General features: G+C 47.6%; 1 protein-coding gene across 1 annotated transcript in view; it reads left to right on the top strand.

Annotated features, from left to right (window-relative positions):
* The window catches only part of MROH5 (maestro heat-like repeat family member 5), a 49,623-nt gene that overhangs the window by 21,488 nt on the left and 6,818 nt on the right, over window positions 1–21,317 (top strand). The window contains exons 18-23 of the mRNA XM_006830850.1: window positions 4,320–4,381; window positions 4,467–4,616; window positions 4,912–5,066; window positions 18,770–18,929; window positions 19,198–19,373; window positions 20,599–20,604. Of these exons, the coding sequence (XP_006830913.1) occupies window positions 4,320–4,381; window positions 4,467–4,616; window positions 4,912–5,066; window positions 18,770–18,929; window positions 19,198–19,373; window positions 20,599–20,604 (709 nt within the window). The remainder of the gene's footprint in view (window positions 1–4,319; window positions 4,382–4,466; window positions 4,617–4,911; window positions 5,067–18,769; window positions 18,930–19,197; window positions 19,374–20,598; window positions 20,605–21,317) is intronic.

Raw genomic sequence — 21,317 nt, 5'->3', positions numbered from 1 at the left:
CATCACCACCATCACCACCATCACCACCAACACCACCATCACTGCCACCATCACCACCATCACCACCATCACCACCATCACCACCATCACCACCATCACCACCATCATCACCATCACCACCATCACCACCATCACCACCATCATCACCATCACCACCATCACTGCCATCATCACCACCATCACCACCATCACCACCATCACCACCATCACCATCACCATCACCACCATCACCACCAACACCACCATCACTGCCACCATCACCATCACCATCACCACCATCACCACCATACTACCTCCATTATCATCAACACCACCATCATCATCAGTCTCATCACTGCCAATATCACCATCAGCATCACCATCATCGTCACCATCACAAGTATCACATCAGCACCATAAGCAGCATCACCGTCATTCCTACCCACAGTAGCACTATACCTCCACCATCACCATCACCACCATCAGCATCATCAGTGTTGTCACCACCATCACTACCATCCCTGCTCCCATCCACTTCACATCATGGATTCACGTTCTCACCTCAAAGTCATTACTTACCCTAAGATTGCAGATTCTCAGATTCTAACAATCTAATCGTTCCAACTGTCAAACTTCTTCATAAACATTCTAACAGGCTAGAATTTTAATCGAAACTTTAACATTTTAGCAAACAATTTTATCATTTGATCTTCTAAAACATGTTCTAACCAGATTTATAAATAGCCTGATAATAAATATATATATGCTGTTTCAAACCACAAATATCCCATTAAAACTTTGGTTAACATTCAATCAACATACTAGTCTGGGATGAAACCCCTAAGACTCCTGGATGTTCACAAGAATTTTACCAAAATGTTGCATTATAACTTTCTAAGAAACATTCCAACATCCACTCTTCAAGACCAAGAAAGAATCAATGCATTTTAATTATGGTATTAGCAAAGAATATTGAATATAACATAGACCGTCAGAAGAACGAACAAATTTGTCTTTGAAGAAGTACAGCCAGAATGCTCCTTTGAAGCCAGGATGGTGAGGGATATGTTGTCATGGGGACCAGTTCCTGGAGAATAACTTCATGCTTGACAACACAGAAGGTCAAAGAAAAAGAGGAAGACCCTCAACAAGATGGACCGACACCAGGACCGCAGCAGCTGGGTTCAGCAGAGAACCAACTGGGAGGAGGGCGCAGAGCTGGGCGGCTTTGTTCTGTTGTATGTGCGCTTGCTGTGGACCAGAACCCACTCACCAGCACCCGTCTCAGCTCTCCCTCCAGTCCTGCCATCACTGAAATACCACAGTGTGTGACTTCAGCAAGCAGAAGTTTATTCTTTGACCATTTAGAAGGCTGGAAGTCTGAATTCAGGGCACCCGTTCTAAGAGGAACATTCTCTCTCTGTTGGCTCTGGAGAAAGAGCCTCGTCTCCTTTTGGACTGGACATCCCTCGGAGATCTCCATGTGTCTTGGCACCGATCTTCCTCTGTGCCTAGGAGGGTCTCAGCACAGGGACCCTGGGTCCAAAAGACACACTCTGCTCCTTGCTCTCCTTTCTTGGTGGTAGTGAAGTCCCACCCCTCTCGGCTCACCTCTCTCTCCTGTTTTATCAAGATAACAGATGTGGCTCAACCAAGAGCATGCCTTGAGTAGGCTGGGACTTGAATAAGGATGATGGCTGACAAGGCTGTGACGCAAGATAACCCCCCACACTGACCTTGCCTCATTAACATATGTTGTTGCTGCTGAGAAGAAACCCTGTATAAGGTTTCTGAGGCGAGGCTGGTGGATTTTAACTGCTGACCTTGAGGTTAGCAGTCCAGTGCTTAGCCTACACACCACACCAGGACTCCCCATTAACATACAGAGGTGTTAGGATTGGCAACCCATCACAAAGTGGAGAATAACCTCACAATATACGATAAGCAATAGACTGTGAACCACAAGGTTGGCAGTTCGAGCCCACCAGCCACTCCATGGGAAAAAGATGAAGCTTCCTGCTCCCTATATGAGGTTGCTACAAGTTGGTACGTGGACTCCTGATGTGGCGCTGTGGGTTAATGCACCAGACTGCAAAGCTATTTGAACTGCAAGGTCAGTGGTTCAAGCTCACCAGCTGCTCCCCAGAAACCCTATACAGGGTCACTATGGGTTGGAATCGACTCGACAGCACTTAACAACAACAATGCGTTGGTAATTAACAACACTGGGAATCATGCCTAACCAAGTTGACATATATTTTTGGGGAGACAGAATTCAATCCATGACGGCACCTAACAACAATATGCTCACAGACTTTCAGACATTCCAGCAATTCCCCTAACATGGAAGGAAGCGTGCTGCTAGCCTAACTTTCCTGCAAACACCCTTGTCCTCCAGCTTCCCAGCTGTCCATCACGGCCACTCACCTTCCTGTAGCCACGAGATGCTCTCTCGGCATCAGCGTGTCCAACTTTCCACAAGATGGAATGTTCTCTGTCTCCACTGTCCAACCTGCCCTTAGACTGGACTGTGACTGGCAGGAGCAGCGAGGGAGTTTTTATTTTACTTCATTCAATGCAAAAGTTTGAGATATTAAAAATGTCTGCTTGGAGCACTGTGCTCTTTAAAGATCTCTCTCCATAGGGTCAGGCTGACGATGGCCACTCAGAAGAGATGGGAACCTTCGGGCCAGGGAGTGCTATGCTGATGGGAAGGCACGACTCTGAAAAAGGGTTAGAATGACTGTCATCGATGGCGCTAAATGGCACATGTAGGTGCTGTGGAGTTGGTGTATGTTTTGCTGTGTGTATCTCAACAACAACAAAATAAATACAATTTAAGGAGAAGAAAGCACACATGTAAGTACCCATCTGGTGATTGGGTCCCATATAGCAACAACTCGGTCATCGACATAGCATGTCCACAGACATCATGATAGGCATGAAGTGAAGTATGAGTAGCATTTGGGGTCTTAGAGGTTTTCATGGGCCATTTCAGACACAACTATGGGTCTCTAGTCACCAGAAGCAGAAAAATCCAGGTAACCAGAACCACTGAGAAGCAGCAGCCACAACTCTATCTGCCCCGAGCCCAGAGGAACTAGATGGTGCCCTGTTACCACCACAGACCATTCTGACCAGGGTCACACCAGCTGGTCCCACAGGAAGTGGGAGGAAACCATGGAGCAGAACTCAAATGCTTTTGTTTTTTTTTTCAAAAGAGCCAGGCCAGCTATAGAACAGTTGAGAACAGAGGACCCCCGGAGAGTATGGCCCTGAAACATCCTAAGCCCAGGACCAAGCTTATCCCCTGAAATTTTAGTTGAACAGCAGAGGGGCACGCAAAGTAAAGGAGACCTCCAGTAAGATCGGTGCCTTTCTTAGAAAGCAACTCTATGAGGTCAAAAGTCAGCAAAGATGAGAAGTTAAGGGGACAGGGGAGCTAGAGCACTGGACACAATCAGAAAGCAGTGAACTACACTGTTGGCATGTTGCAAAAAATGTGACTAATGTCACTGAACAAGTTGTGTGGAAATTGTCAAATGGGAACCTCACTTGTGTAAACTTTCACCAAAAACTCAGTAAAATATTATGTAAAAAGAAAAGAAAAATCAGAGCCGAGAAAGCCCTCCCAGAGAATCCTGCTCCGTCTCATGGAGTCGCTCTGCCTCAAACTCGATGGCACCTAACAACAACAACCTGTGGCTAGTGGCCATCACCTCAGTGCGGAGCAGGGATGAGACCCACCCCATGTTCCTGAGTGCCCCTCTTTGCCCTGGTGACCGGGATGAGACCCTGCTTCCTGAACCTTAAAGGCCACTCCTGGGAGATGGTGAGCAGAGAACACAGTCAGTCATGCTCCTGAGGACAGTCTGTGTCCTGGAGGCAGCCCAGGCCTGCCCATGGCTAAGGACAGCCACACACCTCTCAGTACCTGGGGAAGGGGCTAGCTGACCTTGACGACTCTCGGCAGCTCTAAAACCATTACTCTCTGACTAAAATGCTGCCCAGGTGGATGGATAAACAATGGCACGTACACAACATTAAAGAATAGCGGGGAATCCTCGAAACGCCTCCTAACATCATCATAGAGGACATTATGCTGAGTGAAATAAGTTAATCACAAAAGGGCAAATACGGTGAGGCCACTTAATTGTAAAAATGTCAAGGTAAAGCTTGCACACAGAAAATAAATGATTGCTAGGGATGGGAAGGAGCCCTAATGTGGTGCTGTAGGATAAGCACTGGTGTGCCAGCGGGTTCATGAAGCCAGAGGGCTGCCCGGTCTATGTTGGAAGCAAGCTGACACTGCCTCTGGCCCCCCTGGCTGCCTCCCCCAGACCATTACTGTCTGGAGTCCAGAAGGTTCCAGGGCTGGGGGACTGGGACAAAGGAGGACACAGTCAGAGCATGGCTGGGGGAGACAGACACAGGACACTGGGGGGGGGGGGTGCGCTGAGGTGACCCCACCCCTCCTGCGACTACAGGAGGTGATGAAGTGTCTCACCATGAAGGAGCTGACCGACCTCATTTGGACAGCCATCGATGGCCTGCGCTCGTCCAGCCCCTTCCGCGTGCAGGCTGCTGCCCACCTGCTACTGATGGCCGTCCAAGACCACGGAGACAAGCTGGACACTGTGAGGAACTGGGGTACCATGAGGGCCTGGACAGCTGGGCAGCAGTCAGAAGTCAGGGTTCAGGACTATGAACTATGGGTGCTCCAGGCTCAGGCCTGATAATGGAGCCTCAGCTTCCTGCTCAGATCCCTCAGGGCTGGGCTGTGTCTCCCCCTCAGACTCCCCCAGGGCTGGGCTGTGTCTCCCCGCCCCCCTCAGATCCCCCAGGGCTGGGCTGTGTCTCCCCCTCAGATCACCCGGGGCTGGGCTGTGTCTCCCCCTCAGACTGGCCCTCCCCTGGTCCCCAACCCCACAGGTTGCCAAGATGGGCCGGGCCATCCACCTCCATCTTTGCTCTGTCCGCATCCCCCAAGCCAAGGAGAAAGCCTTGCAGGCCATCACCCTGCTGGCCCGGAGCCACACCTCCGAGCTGGTGGCCGCCTTCCTGGACTTCTCCATACCTCTGGACAGGTGCCCAGCCCGGCCAGCACTGCTCACCTACTGCTACCGTCACACCTACCACAGTCCATGCTGCCCAGGCAGGGGTCAGGGACCTCTCCCTCCAGCTCTGCTCTCATGCCTGCCCCTCACAGCCCACAGAGCCTCCACAGCGCCTCCCAACAAACAAGTTGAGGGCAGGCTTGGGGAGGCATGCTCACCTCATTTTATCCATCACAGATCGCCCCTACCCTGCCTGTGCCCCCATCTCCATCGTCCTTCTCGCCATCACTGGCCCTGCTTGACTCTTCCATTTCCTCATTGTGGGATCGTTACCATCCCAAGACTTGTTCCGACAGCCTAGAGTTTGGTCTTGGTTCTTTTTAGGAGGTGCAAGAATCCCATGCACAGCTATCCGTGTGCCTGGAAGGTTTAGTCTCACCTTCATCTCAGCACTGTACCACCGAGTGTGTTTTGTTATAGTCGATAGATTTGTTTTCCTCTATGATGTGGGCTCTTTCATAGGTCACTCTTTTGTTTTTAAATTCAGGAATGTTTGCGTTTTTGTTCAAGGAGCCCTGGTGGTGCAGCAGGTTAAGCATTAGGCTGCTAGTGGAAAATGGTGGTTCAAACACACCAGCCACTCCACAGACGAAAGATGTGGCTATCTTCTTCCATAAATGTTGTTATTAAGTGCTATTGAGTCGGTTCCAATCCATAACAACCCAGTATAGGGTTTCCAAGATGCTACTGGAGAGTTTGAACCACAGACCTCGTGGCTCAAGTCAACCAGCCTTGGAAAGTGTATGGGGCTGTTCTGACTCTATAGTATCGCTCTGTGTCAGGACCCACTCGAGGGCAGTGGGTGGTGGGTGGCACTTGTGTTCTAGTTGGTAATGTTTTACTCTTAACCTTTGTTTAATGTGCTGAGTCCGCTGTTTTATTATTTAACTGTTTACTAACAACTCAAAATGAGGAAAAAACACTGCAAAAATCCATTAATAATCAGAACATGGAATGCACAAAGTAAAACTCTAGGAAAATAGAGTTGTAAAAAATGAATATTCTCCAAATGCATCAATTCTTCTAGTCTTCCTTATTCACTGTCCAGCTTTCACATGCATCTGAGGTTATTGAAAATACCCTGGCTTGGGTCAGGCGCACCTTAGTCCTCAAACTGACATCCTTGCTCTTCAATACTTTAAAAGAGGTCATGTGCAGCGTATTTTCCTAATGCAATTGATTTCTTGAGTGCCGCTTCCATGAGCGAAATGAAGTCTTTGACAACTTCAATCTTTTCTCCAATCATGTGGATGTTATTTATTAGTCCAGTGGGGAGGATTTTTTACTTCTTTACATTGAGGTGGAGCCCATGCCAAAGACTGTGGTATCAGTAAGTGTTTTAAGCCCTCTTTGCTTTCAGCAAGGATGGTTGGATCATCTGCATATCATAGGCTATTAATTAGTCTTCCTCCAATCCTGATGCCACATTTTTCTTCATAGAATCCAGCTTCTTGGATTATTTGCTCATCATACAGATTGAATAAATATGGTGAAAGAATACAACCTTGTCGCACATCTTTCCTAACTTTAAACCATTCAGTGTTCCCATGTTCCGTTTGAACCACTGCCTCTTGGTCGATGCACAGGTTCCTCATGAGCACAATTAAGAGTTCAGGAATATTCATACTTCACAATGTTGTCCATAACTTGTCATGAGCCACACAATCGATAGCCTTTGTGTAGTCAATAAAGCACAGGTAAACATTTTTCTGGTATTTTCTGCTTTCAGCCAAAATCCATCTGATGTCAACAATGGTATCATTCATCCCTCGTTCCATGTCCCCTTCTGAATCTGGCTTGAACCTCTGGCAAAACTCCCTGGGAATGTACTGTTGCAGCTGTTTTTGAAATATTTTTAGCAAAATTTTACTTGCATGTGATATTAATGATATTGTCTGATGATTCCCGCATTCCGTTGGGTCATCTCTTTTTAGATTGGGCACATAAATGGATCTCTTCCAGTCAGTTGGCCAGATAGCTGTCTTCCAAATTTCGTGGCATAGATGAGTGTCTCCAGTGCTGCATCAGTTTGTTGAAAGATTTCCATTTGGATCCATCAATTCCTGGAGCTTTGTTCTTTGCCAATGCCTTCAGTGCACCTTGGACTTCTTTTTTCAGTATCTTCGGCTCTGGATTATATGCTACCTCTTGAAATGGTTGAACATCGACCATTTCTTTTTTGATACAGTGACTGTGTATTCCATCTTCTTTTGATGCTTTCTGCATCATTCAATATTTTGTCATAAAATCCTTCAATATTCAGTTCCCTTGGCTTGAGGAATGCTGACATGTTCTTCCCTTTGGGTTTTCTGACTCCAGATCTTTGCACACATTGTGTAATATTTGACTTTGTCTTCTCGAGCTGCCCTTTGGAATTTTCTATTCATCAATTTCACCTTCTCATTTCTTCCATTTGCTTTGGCATCGCTACTCTGGAGAGCAAGTTTCAGAGTCTTTTCTGACATCCATTTTGGCCTTTTTCTTTTTCTTGTCATAATGACCTTTTGCTTTCTTCCTGCATGATGTTCTTGATGCCATTCCACAGCTTTTCTGGTCTTCAGTCATCATGTCTAATGCATCAAGTCTGTTCTGAAGTCAAATATTACACAATATGTGCAGAGATCTGGAGTCAGAAAACCAAAAGGGAAGAACATGCTCAGCATTCCTCAAGCCAAGGGAACTGAAGAAAAAATTCAAACCTCTACTTGCAATATTGAAGAATTCTATGGACAAAATAGTTTGATGCAGAAAACGTCAAAAGAAGATGGAAGGACTACACAGAGTCAATGTACCAAAAGGAAATGGTCAACTGGGGACACCTGAGCTCATGGACAATGACATAGCCATGGAGGGCTAGAGCTGAGAGTGCAGCGTCCAGCTGATGTGAAGTGAGGGGAGGTGCACAAAAACGCCCAAACTTTCAGATAGTACCCATTTGACCTAGCTTTAATGGCTTGATGATCAGAACTTGACTAGAGGAAGATTTTTTTTTTTTTTAATATAAAGGAAACAACTGTAAGTTGCTACAATTTGATGAACTGGACCTGTGCTTATGGATGTAGTAGCTCAAAATACCACCTGAGAGGAAAGGAATCTTCACACTGAGTATCAATCCTATCCCCTCTGTATATGGGGTTGATAGGGACAGGCAACTTAGACATTGGCTACCTAAAATGGGAGGGGCGGCTATAAAGGCACGAAGTGACTGCCTTATAAGTTCTGACTATAAAGGTCGAAGTTTTGTAACAAAAAGTGGGGAGTAGTTCATCTTACATTCCAGGAACAAAGGACTGTAGGACCATCAAGGGAGAAGAGCACAAGCAGAATGTGGGACCCTATTCAGAGCAGCAGTGACACCAGAGATGGAGGCAGAGATGAGGACATGGGGAGAGAGAGCAGCTGTGAACTCTAGACTCACGGAAAGAGAAAGGCTGTGTGCTGGCCAGGAGGCAGGCTTACAGAATGTGCCCTTTGGTTGTTTAAAGGATTATATATTCCTGAGTGTTTTTGTGTACATAAAAAAATTAAAAAAAAAAAAAAACAGAGGGAATACAAGCAAATTTTGTTGAATGATGATGCACGGAGGAGATTGTAATCATTGCAATAAAACGATGAGTATAAAACTGATGTTCTTCCATTCAAATTATCACTAAATTCACAATAAAAACTTTTTAAAAAAATAATCACAAAACATTAAAAAAAAAAAAAAAAAGAGAAATGGCTGATGTTCAACCATTTCAGGAGGTAGCATATGATCAAGAATGCATGGTGTTGTAGGAAGTCCAACTTCCAATGAAGGTATTAGCAAAAACCAAGGCTCCGAGAACTGGCAGAAAACCAATTGAAATGTCTTAAAAATTGATACAGCACCAGAAGCACTCACTCATCTATGTCAAGAAATTTGGAAGACAGCTACCTGGCCAACCTACTGGAAGAGATCCATATCCAAAGAAAGGTAACCCAACAGAAAGCGGAAGTGATTGGACAATATCACTTGCAAGTAAAATTTTGTTGAAGATCATTCAAAAACAGTTGCAGCTGCACATCCACAGGGAAAAGCCAGAAATTCAAGCTGGACTCAAAAGAGAACGTGAAACAAGGAATATCATTGCTGATGTCAGATGGATCTCGGTGGAAAGCAGAGACTACCAGAAAGATGCCTACTTGTGTTTTATTGACCATGCAAAGGCATTCAACCATGAGGATCATAACAAACCATGGAGCCAGGAGTGGGAATATTCCAGAACATTTCACTGTGCTCTTGTGGAACTTGTACATAGACCAAGAGGCATCCATTCAAACAGAACAGGGGAGGTAATACCGCATGTTTTAAAATCAGCAAAGGTGTTTGTCAGGGTTGTGTCCTTTCACCACACACGTGCCATCCGTATGCTGAACAAATCATCCAAGTAGCTGGATTATATGAAGACGAATGCAGCCTCAGGATTGGAGGAAGTCTCACTAACAACCTGTGATATCCAGATGACACAACCTTGCTTGCTGAAAGCAAAGAGGACTTGAAGCACTTGCTGATGAAGATCAAAGACAACAGCCTTCAATTTGGAATACAGCTCAGTGAAGAAAACATTACAACTGGACCAACAAGCAACACCATGGTAAGTGGAAGGAGCTCTGGTAGTGTGGTGCTTACAAGTCGGGCTGCTAACCTCAAAGTCAGCAGTTTGAAACTACCAGCCATTCCAAAGGAGAAAGATAAGGCTTTCTGCTCCTGTGAAGATATACAGCCTCGGAAACCCTATACAGGGTCACTATGAGTCGGAACCAACTCAGTGACACCACCACCACCACCAGCACCAGCATGGTAAGTGAAGAAAAGATGGAAGCTGTCAAGGATTTCATTTACTTGGATCCATGATCAATGCCCACGGAAGCAGCAGTCAGGAAATCAAAGGACATTGCCTAAAGCAAATATGCTGCCAAAGATCTGTTTTAAGTATTAAAGAACGAAGTTCTCAGTTGGAAAACGAAGGTGCACCTAACCGAAGTCACTGTATTCTCAGTCCCCTCTCATGCATTTGAAAGCTGGACAAAGACTAGGAAAGATCGAAACATTGAGACCTTTGAATTATGATGTTGGCAAAGAACCTTAACTGTACCGTGGACAGCCAGAAGAGTGAGCAAATCAGTGTTGGGATGCTCCTTAGGAACCTGGATAGTGAGACTCGTGGGCCACTCCCTGGAGAAGGACACCATGCTTAGTTAGTGGACGTCAGTAGAACAGAGAAAGTCCTCCAATGAGATGGACTGGCACAGTGGCAGCAGCAGTGGGCTCAACCATGACAGTTGTGAGGATGGTACCTGAGTGGGCAATGATTTGTCTGCTGTGCACGGGGTTGCTATGAGTTGGAACCAACTAGACAGCACCTGACAACAACAGGATGTGCTGCCACCTGGCTGGCGGGGGCCCTGCAACATTGTGTGAATCTGAAGAAAGGAGCCTCCCTCCTTCCCCCCCACAATACTACCACCAGCGTCCACGTGGAACGTGTGTGGCCCCTATAATCATGTCACAATCGGCGTTACCTCAAAAAGGGTTTCCTTGATTTCGGCATGCTTCCCATTACTGAAGGGAGCCCCGGTGGTGCTGCAGGATAAACACTGGAATGCTAACTACAAGGTCAGTGGTTCAAATCCACCTGCTGCTCTGCAGGAGAAAGATGAGGCATTCTGCTCCCATAAAGCCTCACAGCCTCGGAAACCCTGTGTAAGGTCATTGTGAGGCGAAATTGACCCAATGGCAGTGGGTTTGGCTTTGGTGAGTTCATTACTAAAACCATGTATCCACAAAAAATTCAAAGCGTAAAAGAATTCAGTCATGAAAGGGTTAGAGGACGGCAGTATTACAGACCGGATTCCTTGTCTATTTCCCTCTGACCCTTTCCACTTCTGCCTTCGTTTCCCTTTCATGCCGTTCGTTGGTCCTATGCTTCATCAACGCCCACTATTAAATCTCCCTTCCAGTCCTGGCTCCCTCGGCTCCCCTGCAGTTTTTCCTTCATCCCTGAGATGATTTTGTCTTTTCGTTCATTGTTTTCCTCAGTAAAATCAACTCTATTTTCACTTCTTATTGTTTTGCATGAGTTTGAGGGGTTTTTGTTTCGTTTTTGGAATTCTCCTTTTAAGTGGTTTTTGAGCTTTAAATGCTTGTTAGACTGTGCTGATCGAATCCAGGATGCTGCATACAGCTTTGTTTTCCGTCTGCTTCGTAGTGGGTTCCAGAGGACAACTCTTCCACATTTGATGCGCATTAAGTCTTGTTTTCTGAGTCTTTGTAATAACTACTGCCCCAATGTGCTAATATTGCTATTGAAGCTTTGTTTTGGACGGTTTGTTTTTTATTATTGTTAGGAATTCCGAGTTCAATAGCACCCTCTTCTATCAAATAGTTGAGTAGATGTTTTTGTATATGTTTTGGTGGTGAGGTAAAAGGTTATGTCCTCTTTATTGTTGTTCATTTGGTTTGGTCCTTTTTTTCTCTCAAAACAAACAAACCCACCTCATGGGATTTGGTTCCTTACTGTGGAGCTTTAGGGACATGGGACAACCCAGGGAATCAGCCTAAAAATTAGTGTTTAGTGCTTCTGGTCTACCTCCCAGTTCATTGCATAGTGCCCGGGTCTTAAAAAACACGCAAGCAGCTATTCAAGGCATGACAGTAGGTCTCTACTCACCTGGAGTGATGGAGGGAGGAGAGTCAGGGGCAGGCAGAGGAGATGGAATGTGTGGCTTCATGACCAGCTGTCTCCTCTGATATGAGGTCAGCACTGAATGAGGCCTGGCTACCATTACCGAACATCTTGATTAAAGATTCTATATCAGAATCCTGATCAAAAGGGGGGAAGTGAGAAACATGCATTCAAATTCTCACAGAATCCAGCCTTTCTGAAGCCACGAGGCTACATGAAGCCTCGAAACTGGTGACCTCAGATCATCAATTTTTAAATCATAAATCAAAAAATAACCCTGAAGCCTTTTTAAAACCAGCCTGTAGTTTCGCTTAACTGGTGAAGACCATCTGTCTTGAACATTGTGCACTTTGAAAATCTACCTGTATTGGGATCAAATTGACAACAGCCGCTTGAAAGATTCAATAAGAAACCTCAGAGTTGATGTTCATGGGGGAGGAGCAACACAGAAAAGGGAGGTGGGGAGCACGGCACGACTCAAAGAGTGGAATCCATATCACTGAGCTGTGTTTGGTGAAATTTCTACTGTGTTCACGGCCAACAACAAAAAACTGTTTTCACAAAAACATCCATTGCTGTTGAGTCTGCCCTGACTCAAGGAGACCCGTGTATTGGAGTAGAACTGAGCTCCTGGGGGTCTTCTTGGCTGTGATCCTCACAGAAGCATCTCTCCAGGCTTTCTTAGGTGGGTTTGAACCGGCAACCATGTGTCATTATTGTTGGTAAGTGTCATCAATTTGTTTCTGACTCAGCAGCCCTGTGCACAAGGGAGCAAAACCCTTCCTGGTCCTGCACTGATCTCTCAATCTCTGTGTGAGTCCTCTGGTGCAGCCACTGTATCAGTCCATTTGTTGGGGGTCTTCCTCTTTTTGCTGACCCTCCACCAAGCATGATGTCCTTCTCTAGGGACGGCTCTCTCCTGATGACAGTGCAAACACGTTCTCTTCTTCGCACTGGGCCCCTCTCGGTCTTCCCTCCCTCGCAGCCATTTCCACAGAAGATGGCTTTTCTCTTCTGACTCTCCCAGAGGTGGTGCATCTTGCAAATTGTTCTTCAACTTTTATTGTCCTCTTATAGACCTGTCTATTGTTGTTGTGGTTGTTAAGTGCTTATTGAGCCATCCCCACCCCAAACTTTGGATCTGATGCTCCCAGAGTAATTGCATCCAATCAATAACACTCCAGATAAACAAAGGAAGAGAAAGCCTGTACTATTATCTCTAGGAGATCAATAGTGAATGCCTCCCAGCAAACAGGCTGGTGTCAGTGGTGTCCAAAAGACTCTTTGTTATAAGTAATATTTATACTAGTTCTTAACAATACCCAAGTGGCAACATCGATGGACTCCAGCGTGGCAACAATAGTGAGGTTGGCCCAGGATCGGGCAGTGTTTCGTTCTGGTGTGCAGAGGGTCGCTATGAGTCGGTACTGAGTTGATGGCACCTAACAACAACAACAACAACATAACAATACTAATTAGTACCGCATGCAGGTGAGCTATCATTCTAGCGGTCACATGAAATCACAAGCTGGTCATGATGTCCCAATACACATTTCAAAGGAGGCATGGTTAACCCTCCTGGTGCCTGTTTCTCTAGACGATCACTCAATTTCAGAGGTATGCAAACAGGGACTAGGCTCCAGGCAGAGCCAGGCACTCATAAACATTCCAACCTAAAATACTTTAAATACATACCTAACACAAGGACAGATTGAGGGGTATGTATAAGATGCTTTCAGGCACTGCTTGATTTTATTTACTCTGAGCTAATATAAGCACTAGACTGCTAACCACAGGTCGGTGGTTCAAACCTACCAGTCACCCCTTGGAAACCCTATACAGGGTTGCTATAAGTCAGAACTAACTCCAAGGCACTTAACAAGAAAAATAGCTCTGCTCTCAAAGTAGCTGCAAGGACATGGGTTTAGTTCCAGACCTGGAGGTTAACAAAGACCATAACCTCGTGGTTCCACCAGCCTCTATCTGACCAGCAAGGCTGCTCTTGTTCATGATGCTGAGTTTTGTTCCGCATTTGTCTCCCACTCTCCCAGGGACCTTCTAATGTGATCCCTTTCAGAGAATTTGGCAGTGGTAGTCAGCAGCTATCTAATTCTTCTGGCCTCAGGGTTGTGGAGCCTGATGTTCCTGGGCCCATGTCTTCATTCTGTGATGTCACTATAACAAAAACACCACAAGGGGTGTGACTTTAATAAACAGAAATCTATTTTCTCACAGTTTAGGAGGTTGGCAGTCCTAATGCAGAGCTCTGGCTCTGGGGGAGGTCCTGGTCCCCTTTCAGCCTCTGTGGGCCCAGCATTCTTTGGAGATCTCCATGTGTCTTGACATCAGTCATTCCCTGGCTCTAGGAGCTTCCCAATGCAGGGACCCCAGGGCCAAAGGATGTACGTACGGCCCGCTTGGCTTTTCTGTTTTGGTGGTGACAGGTCCCTCTTTCTCTGCTCCAAGTCTCCCTCCTTTTATCTCTTGTAAGATCAAAGGTGTTGCATGCCACACCCTTGGCAATCTCTGTATGTGGTGAAATTAGGGTAGGCCTGGGTGTGGCACTGTGAGTTAATACACTAGACTGTAAAGTCAGTTTGAACTACAAGGTTGGTGGTTCAAGCTCACCAGTTGCTCCTTGGAAATTCTCTACGGGGTCACAATGGGTTGGAACTGACTCGACAGCATTTAACAACAACAACAACAAATTTGTTGTTTGTCAAATGTCAGTGAGTCGCTTCCAACTCATAACACCCCTGTTTAGGGTTTCCGAGGAGCAACTGGTGGGTTTGAACTTCCAGCCTTGTGATTAAGCAATCCAGTGCTGATCCTACAGCGCCACTCCAGGACCCCCACCCTACTGCTCTTTCTGGTTAATTGCATCGTGGGGGATCATCGCATTCCTGCCCAACCACTGAGAAGCATGGCTCAGCCAAGCTAACACATAGTTTGGGGGTACAGGATGACACGGTCCATTAATACACTGGACTAATGGTTTCTAAGCATCTTTGACTTTCTTCACTCTTTCTCTTCTGGGCAGGGAGGGACCGATGACAACTGCACCTCCAGTGACCACTCATGAGGTTCTGAGACTTAGGTCGCTGCTCACCAAAGACGTAGAAAGTTGTCTCTGTGGACTGTGTTTTGACGTCGGCCATACTTTTAAGGCTCTCATGGTCTACTCTCTGTTGGTGTCTCTGCTTCATATTTTCAGACAGGATGGACTTCATCTTAGTTTTCCTTGTCTATACTGACAAACACTCAAGTAATCCTATCTGTACTCATTTTAGCGAGAGTGAGCTTTTTCTTTATTCAGTTTTGCAAAATCAGGTGACCAGCCCTGTAACATGGGCAGATGCATCACATGGCCATTTGACAAAGAGTTTTATTAACCTAACTCAGAAAAGGCCCTTCCTCAATTTCCCCTTTACTGGGTTCTTTGGAGTTTATAATCTTTCCTGAAAAGTCGAAAGTTGCCTACTAGCCCCTACAGGGAACATTCTCATCTAAAGTTAGTTTCATCCCTCCCTCATGAATTTCCCCTACTTCTTTGATGGGTGTATTCTGATTTTAAGAGTCTAGCAGGTCAAATTAGTCCCTTCCTCTTCTCAGAGTTCCCTTGCTACACCCAAGATTTCCTTGATTCTGAAGATGGACCACCAACAGCTATTTCTCACATTCCTCATGGTGATATAGGTCAACTTCAAGTTCTGTTGTTGGTGTTGTTTTTAGGTGTCATCGAGTCAGGGCCGACTTATAGTGACCCTATGCAGAACAGAACAAAACACTGCACAGTCCTGTGCCAACCTCACAATCCTTGCTGTCCCTCGCTGCTGCCCCTATGCCAATCCATCTCGTTGGGGGATCGTCCTCATTTTCACTGACCCTCCACTTTACCAAGCATGATGTCCTTCTCCACAGACTGGTCTTTGCTGATAATATGTCTGAAATATGAGAGCCCAACTATTAATCCTACCCCACCCCCCTTTTTAAAAATTGTTTTCTACTGTATTTCAAGAAGATATTGGGAGGTGAGTGGTCTAGGTAGCCACCATTGTCTCCAGCTCCCTGGTTTCATCCCTGTTGAAGTTTATATGTGGTCTCAGTTCTGAGCTGCACATTTCCACATTCGCACATCTTTGATATGGGAGCACTTCCTACACCGACTGCTCCTTATCAGAATTTAGAGGGGCTTCCTTCTGCCTGTCACCTGGGGTACTTCCTGTCACCTGGGGTCCCCTTGAAAACAGTTTGAATTGAAAAACCTGTGCTTGAGACTTTGGGGGTCACACTGGCAGTTTGAATTCAGACAACAAAACATGTTTTTCTCAGTGGATTCTCAGTGGAAGCCTCTCTACCCACTCGGCACTGGTAATGCAGTCCTGTGGGGGCCCAGCTCTGTAATTGTACCTATTAAACTCAAAACAATTGGTACTTTCTTAGAAGTGCAGGAGGGAGCGCTTGATGGTCTGTGCGTTTGAACAGATTTGTGCAACATGTATGATTCCAGTGTGTTATTTTGTTATGTAACATTCTTTCTCAATGTTGTTATGAAGACCCACTCATGGTACACACAGTTAGAGCCCCTTCATTTCTGTTGCTGAATAGTATCTTAGTTTTTAAGTGGGGGCTTAGACAAACATATGTCTTTTCTTACCATTTCGGAGGCTTACCCAATCAATGTCCAGTGTCCGTCAACTCTTCAACCATCTAAAGTAGAACTGCTCCAAGACTGTGAGTCCTCAGGGAGCAGACAGTCTCATGTTTCTACTGAGGAGTGGCTAGTAGTTCAAACTGCTGACCTTACAGTTAACAGTCCAATGCTTAAGTCACTGCATCACCTTTAGGATCCCTTTGCTGTTGGTGTTAGGTGTCATTGAGTCGGTCCAACCTCACAGCGATCTTCTGCACAACAGAACAAAGCACTGCCCGGTCCTGTGTGACCCTCACAATCATCATTACGCTGGAGCCCATTGCTCCTGCCACTGTGCCAATCCATCTCATTGGGTTGGGGGTCTTCCTCTTTTTCAATGACTCTCCACTGTACCGAACATGATGTCCTTCTCCAGGAAATGGTCTCTCCTGATAATACTTCCAAAGTATGAGAGATGAAGTCTGACCATCCTGACTTCTAAGGAGCCCTCTGGCTGCTCTTCTTCCAAAACAGATTGGTTTGTGCTTCTTTCTGGCTGTCCCTGGTACTTTTAATATTCCTATTCAACACCATAACTCATAAGCATGAATTCTATGGTCTTCCTTAGTCATTGTCCAGCTTTCACATGCATATGAGGTTATTGACGATACCATGGCTTGGGTTAGGCACACCTTAGTCCTCTAGCTGACATCTTTGCTCTTCAACACTTTAAAAAGGTTTTGTGCAGCAGATTTACCTAATGCAATACGTCGTCTGATTTCTTGACTGCTGCTTCCGTGAGTGTTGATGGTTGATCCAAGCAAAGTGAAGTCTTTGACAATTTCAATCTTTTCTTCATTTATTATGATGTTGTTGATTGGTCCAGTGGTGAGGATTAGTCAAAAGCCTTCATGTAGTCAACAAAGCACAAGTCAAGAGCCCCTTAGGAGGCTAGATGTCTGGATTCAGAGTGCCGGCTCTGGGAAAGGTTCTGTTCTCTCAGCTTCTGTTTCCAGGTTTTCCCCCATCTCTGACAGTTTAATCTCTTTTCTGTCTAAAAGAGTTTGACTCAAGATGCTAACCTTGTCTCCTTAATACAACCAAGACAACCCACTCCTAAATGGGTGGCAATCACTAGCACAGAGGCCAGGATCGATGCCTGTTTTTGGAGGACACCATTCAGTTCATAACAGTTTTCCTTGTGATGACCAACAGCTGCCTTTTGACTGTGGATGGACAATGCAGGCTGCATGCTCTTTGGAATTCTGATGAGCTGACCTGTGTGCCCACACACGCATGCACACACACGCATGCACACACGCATGCATGTACACACACACGTGCACACATACACACACACACACTCAGTCTCAGTATCTCACAGGGAAGATTCTGAGCCATACACACTGGGGGTCACAATGCCCAGTGAGGACTCAGTGGACGGAAGCCCTGCCCTATAGGTACTCAGCCTACCTGAGTCTCTCACAGAGACACCTCCAGCCTCACTTTGCAGCCGAGAGTTGGGGGCTCAGAGAGAGAGTGTGACTTGCCAGAACTCACACAGCACTGGCAAGACTGAAACTCGAACATGGACACCTCTGACCCCAAAGGCTCTTTCCATGTAGGATGGGTGCAGACACTTGGAAACCTCCTGGTCCTCTGAGCCCACCCAGCCCGGTGTCAAGTGAGGCCCCGGGAGTGGCCCCGTTAAAGCTGGAGGTGGGGCACCTTTCCAGCCCCCAACCCATCACCCCAAGGCCCCTCCTGCCCCTTTCATCTAACACTTGGGTCCAAAGACCAGTTAGCACAAGAAAGAGGGCCATCTCCGAGCAGCCCAAGACTCCTGCCCCAGGACTCAGGGTCTTACCCCTGGACAAGGTGGACAGACCTCTCATCCCATCTTCCTGGTTGTAGGCAGCACCTCCATCAGTGCACATCCTCTTTTTCTAGCCCTCAGTTTCCCCTTCTGCAAAATAGGCATGAGGGCACTGTACAAACTTGAAAGCTTCCAACAATGACCCTTAGTTTACTTGACCTTCTTGGGTGCAGGGGTTAAAGACCCCAGGACCTCAGAGCCAAGGGGAGGAGGTCAGAAAGGCTGAGCAGGAGCAAGGCTGGTGACAGGAGGGGAGGCCTAAGGCAGCAGGGGGGAGGAGGGCCATGGATACTATGGAGTCATGGAAGGTGACAGGCTTCAGGTGTCTGGAGAGTTCCAGCTCTGAACATAGACCTAAGGGAGCAGTCAGCCCAGGCCCCTTGTCCCCCACACAGCCTGGGCTCCCTACCCCAGACCCTAGTCATGGTGACGTTACACCCTCTCTGTCCACCTGCAGCCACGCCTTCCAGCTGTGGAGGGCTCTGGGCACTGAGCCACCCATAAGCCGCCTGGTGCTGGCCACCCTGCTAACCTGGTTGCAGGAGTGGCCTCTGCCTCCCGCGGCCAGTGATGGTGACTCCCACTCCAAGGACAAGGCCTACCTGCGCTCACTGGCTGTAAGTGCCCACTCTCCCCACCCCCATCTCCAGCTGCTAGGCAGGGTCTTTGTTCAGACAGGGGGTCTCTGGGCACCTGCTGCAGGCCAGGCCCCAGGAGGACTGGCGGGGAGGCCAATGGGGGCTCCTGCAAGCTGAAAGATGTGGGTCAGGCCTGTGGACACTGGAGGACCCTGGAATCTCTGAGCTGGAGGAGGCAAGTCAGAGGCATCCCTGGGGCCTAGGGCCACAGCTAGGGAGCCCCAAGTGCATGCATCTACACCCACAGGCTATGAACACACTTCACGAGCTGCAGTTTGCGCAGGAATTCAAGGCCGCGGTGCAGGAGGCCTACCCAGAACTCTTCCTGGCGCTGCTCAGCCAGGTCCTCTACATCTTGGAGCTGGACCTGCCCACGGAGCCCCACTCGGGGGCCCAGGAGGCTGCCGTGCCCAGCCCCCAGAGGTGAGACATGGTGGTCATGGGCAGTGGGCTACTGGCTGTGAGGGTCCACTGGTCCACATGCCTGCCAGGGGCCAGGCAGTGGTCAGCAGGGAAGGGAGAGCACCCAGGGCCTAGGCGTCCCTGACTGCTGGCCTGAAGGACTTCAGGACTGCAATGCCTACTCGTCATGGGAACTCTCAGCTAAGTGTGGTCCTCACCAGGTGGGCCCACACAGTGTGCAGGCAGGGCTGAGCTATAGCGTCGTAGAAACAGCAGGGTGACCCCCCCCTATTCCCTTGGACATCTGACAGAACGCCCTCCACCCAACCCCCGCCAGTGTGGGAACTGCAGAACATGCTGCCTGCCTGCTTGCCTCTCCCCATAGCCTCACCACCAGGTCGTATTTTGAGAAATCCAATAAGCAAGTCTTTAAAAACCGCAGGGCATTCTTTTCATTTGTTTATATTAGGATGTGCTTCACGCCAGTTTGTCAGTCTTAACACTGCTCCCCAAGGCATGTCAGGGAGAGAAAATGTCATTCACTCACCTCGCTTCAGAATCCAAATGTGCAGAGGGTCGTTTTTTATTCGGATCAACCATGCAAAATGCATGAATCTTCCCTAATCAGCTAATAAAAAGTTCTCCTCCGGAACGTGGGCGGGTGAGGAGAGCGAAGCGCAGAACCTTTAATCTGTCCCTCTGCCCTCCTCCACCGCACCCAAGGTGCCTCTGCCCACCCTCACCCGCCGCACACAGGGCACCCCTGCCCTCCACCGCCCCACCCCATTGTACCCAGGGGATTCCTGCCCCCCAATCCGTCCCTCCCCACCGCACTCAGGGTGTCCCTGCCCCACCCCACCATGCCCCCTACACCACAGCCCAGATCCCACCACACCTGGGCTTACCCCCTACTGTGTCCCTCACTTGTCTCCAAGTAAACAGCCCATGTCCCCATGGTGGTCACAAGACCCCTGCCCACCTGATCCCGCCACCTCCCACCTTTCACCCTCCCCACCCTCTGCTCCTGCCTCAACTTCCTCACTGGTCCTTGAGCCCACCTACCTCAGGGCCTGGGGATACCGTCCCCAAGAGTCTCACCCCCTGCAGATGTCAGCCCCCAGGATGGCCCTCACAGTCACCCCCATCCACCCAGCTCTAGGACCTCCACAGCCACACTTCTGACCTATGCTGTCTCCTAACCAAAAGGTCAAAAATTCAAACCCACTGGCCGCTCCAAGGGAAGGAGCTGTCTGTCTGCTTCCATAAAGATTTAGCCTCAGAAACCCTGTGTGCTCTAGGCTCACTATGAGTTGGAATGGACTTGGGTTTTCCCGTAGAAGGGGTGCTCTGGGCCAGCAAGACATCTATCTCATTCTACACCTTTATTGTTGTTGTTAAGTGGTATCAAGTCAGTTCCAAGTCACAATGAAGAGTTTCTGAGGTGGATTTAAACTGCAGACCTTGTGGCTAGCAGTCCAGCGCAGATTCTACAGCACCACACAGGTCACTCAGAACCTACCCACATACCCAACCAATTACAATGGGGTCAGCCGTGACTCATGGGGTCCCGCTGTGTGTCAGAGGAGAACTGAGCTCCACGGGGTTCTCAGTGGATGATTTTTCAAGATACCCAGGCCTTTTTTTCCATGGCCCTTCTGGATGTCCTTGAAAGTCAGCTAAATGGGCTGTTTGCACCAGCCTGGGACTCCTTGGCATTCTTGGTCCCCATTTCAAAGTCACTATCCCCAGGCCCTCTCCATTCTGTGCTTTAGGAGACCTTGGTACCCCATTATCCCCCACAGCTCTCTCCAACCCAGTGTTCTCTATCCAGCTCTGCAAATCCAACACCTCTACTTCCTCTAAGATCTCTAAGGTCTCTCAAAGATCCTTTCACTCAATGCCAACAAAACCAAAGTGCCCACCCAAGTGCCCAGAGAGCCAGGGAGGTCTGTGATTTCATGGGTG

Source organism: Chrysochloris asiatica, unplaced genomic scaffold (assembly GCF_000296735.1).
Source record: "Chrysochloris asiatica unplaced genomic scaffold, ChrAsi1.0 scaffold00001, whole genome shotgun sequence".
Taxonomy (NCBI): Eukaryota; Metazoa; Chordata; class Mammalia; order Afrosoricida; family Chrysochloridae; genus Chrysochloris; species Chrysochloris asiatica.
The sequence above is the reverse complement of the archived record's forward strand: the minus strand, read 5'-3'. Positions and strand labels throughout refer to the sequence as shown.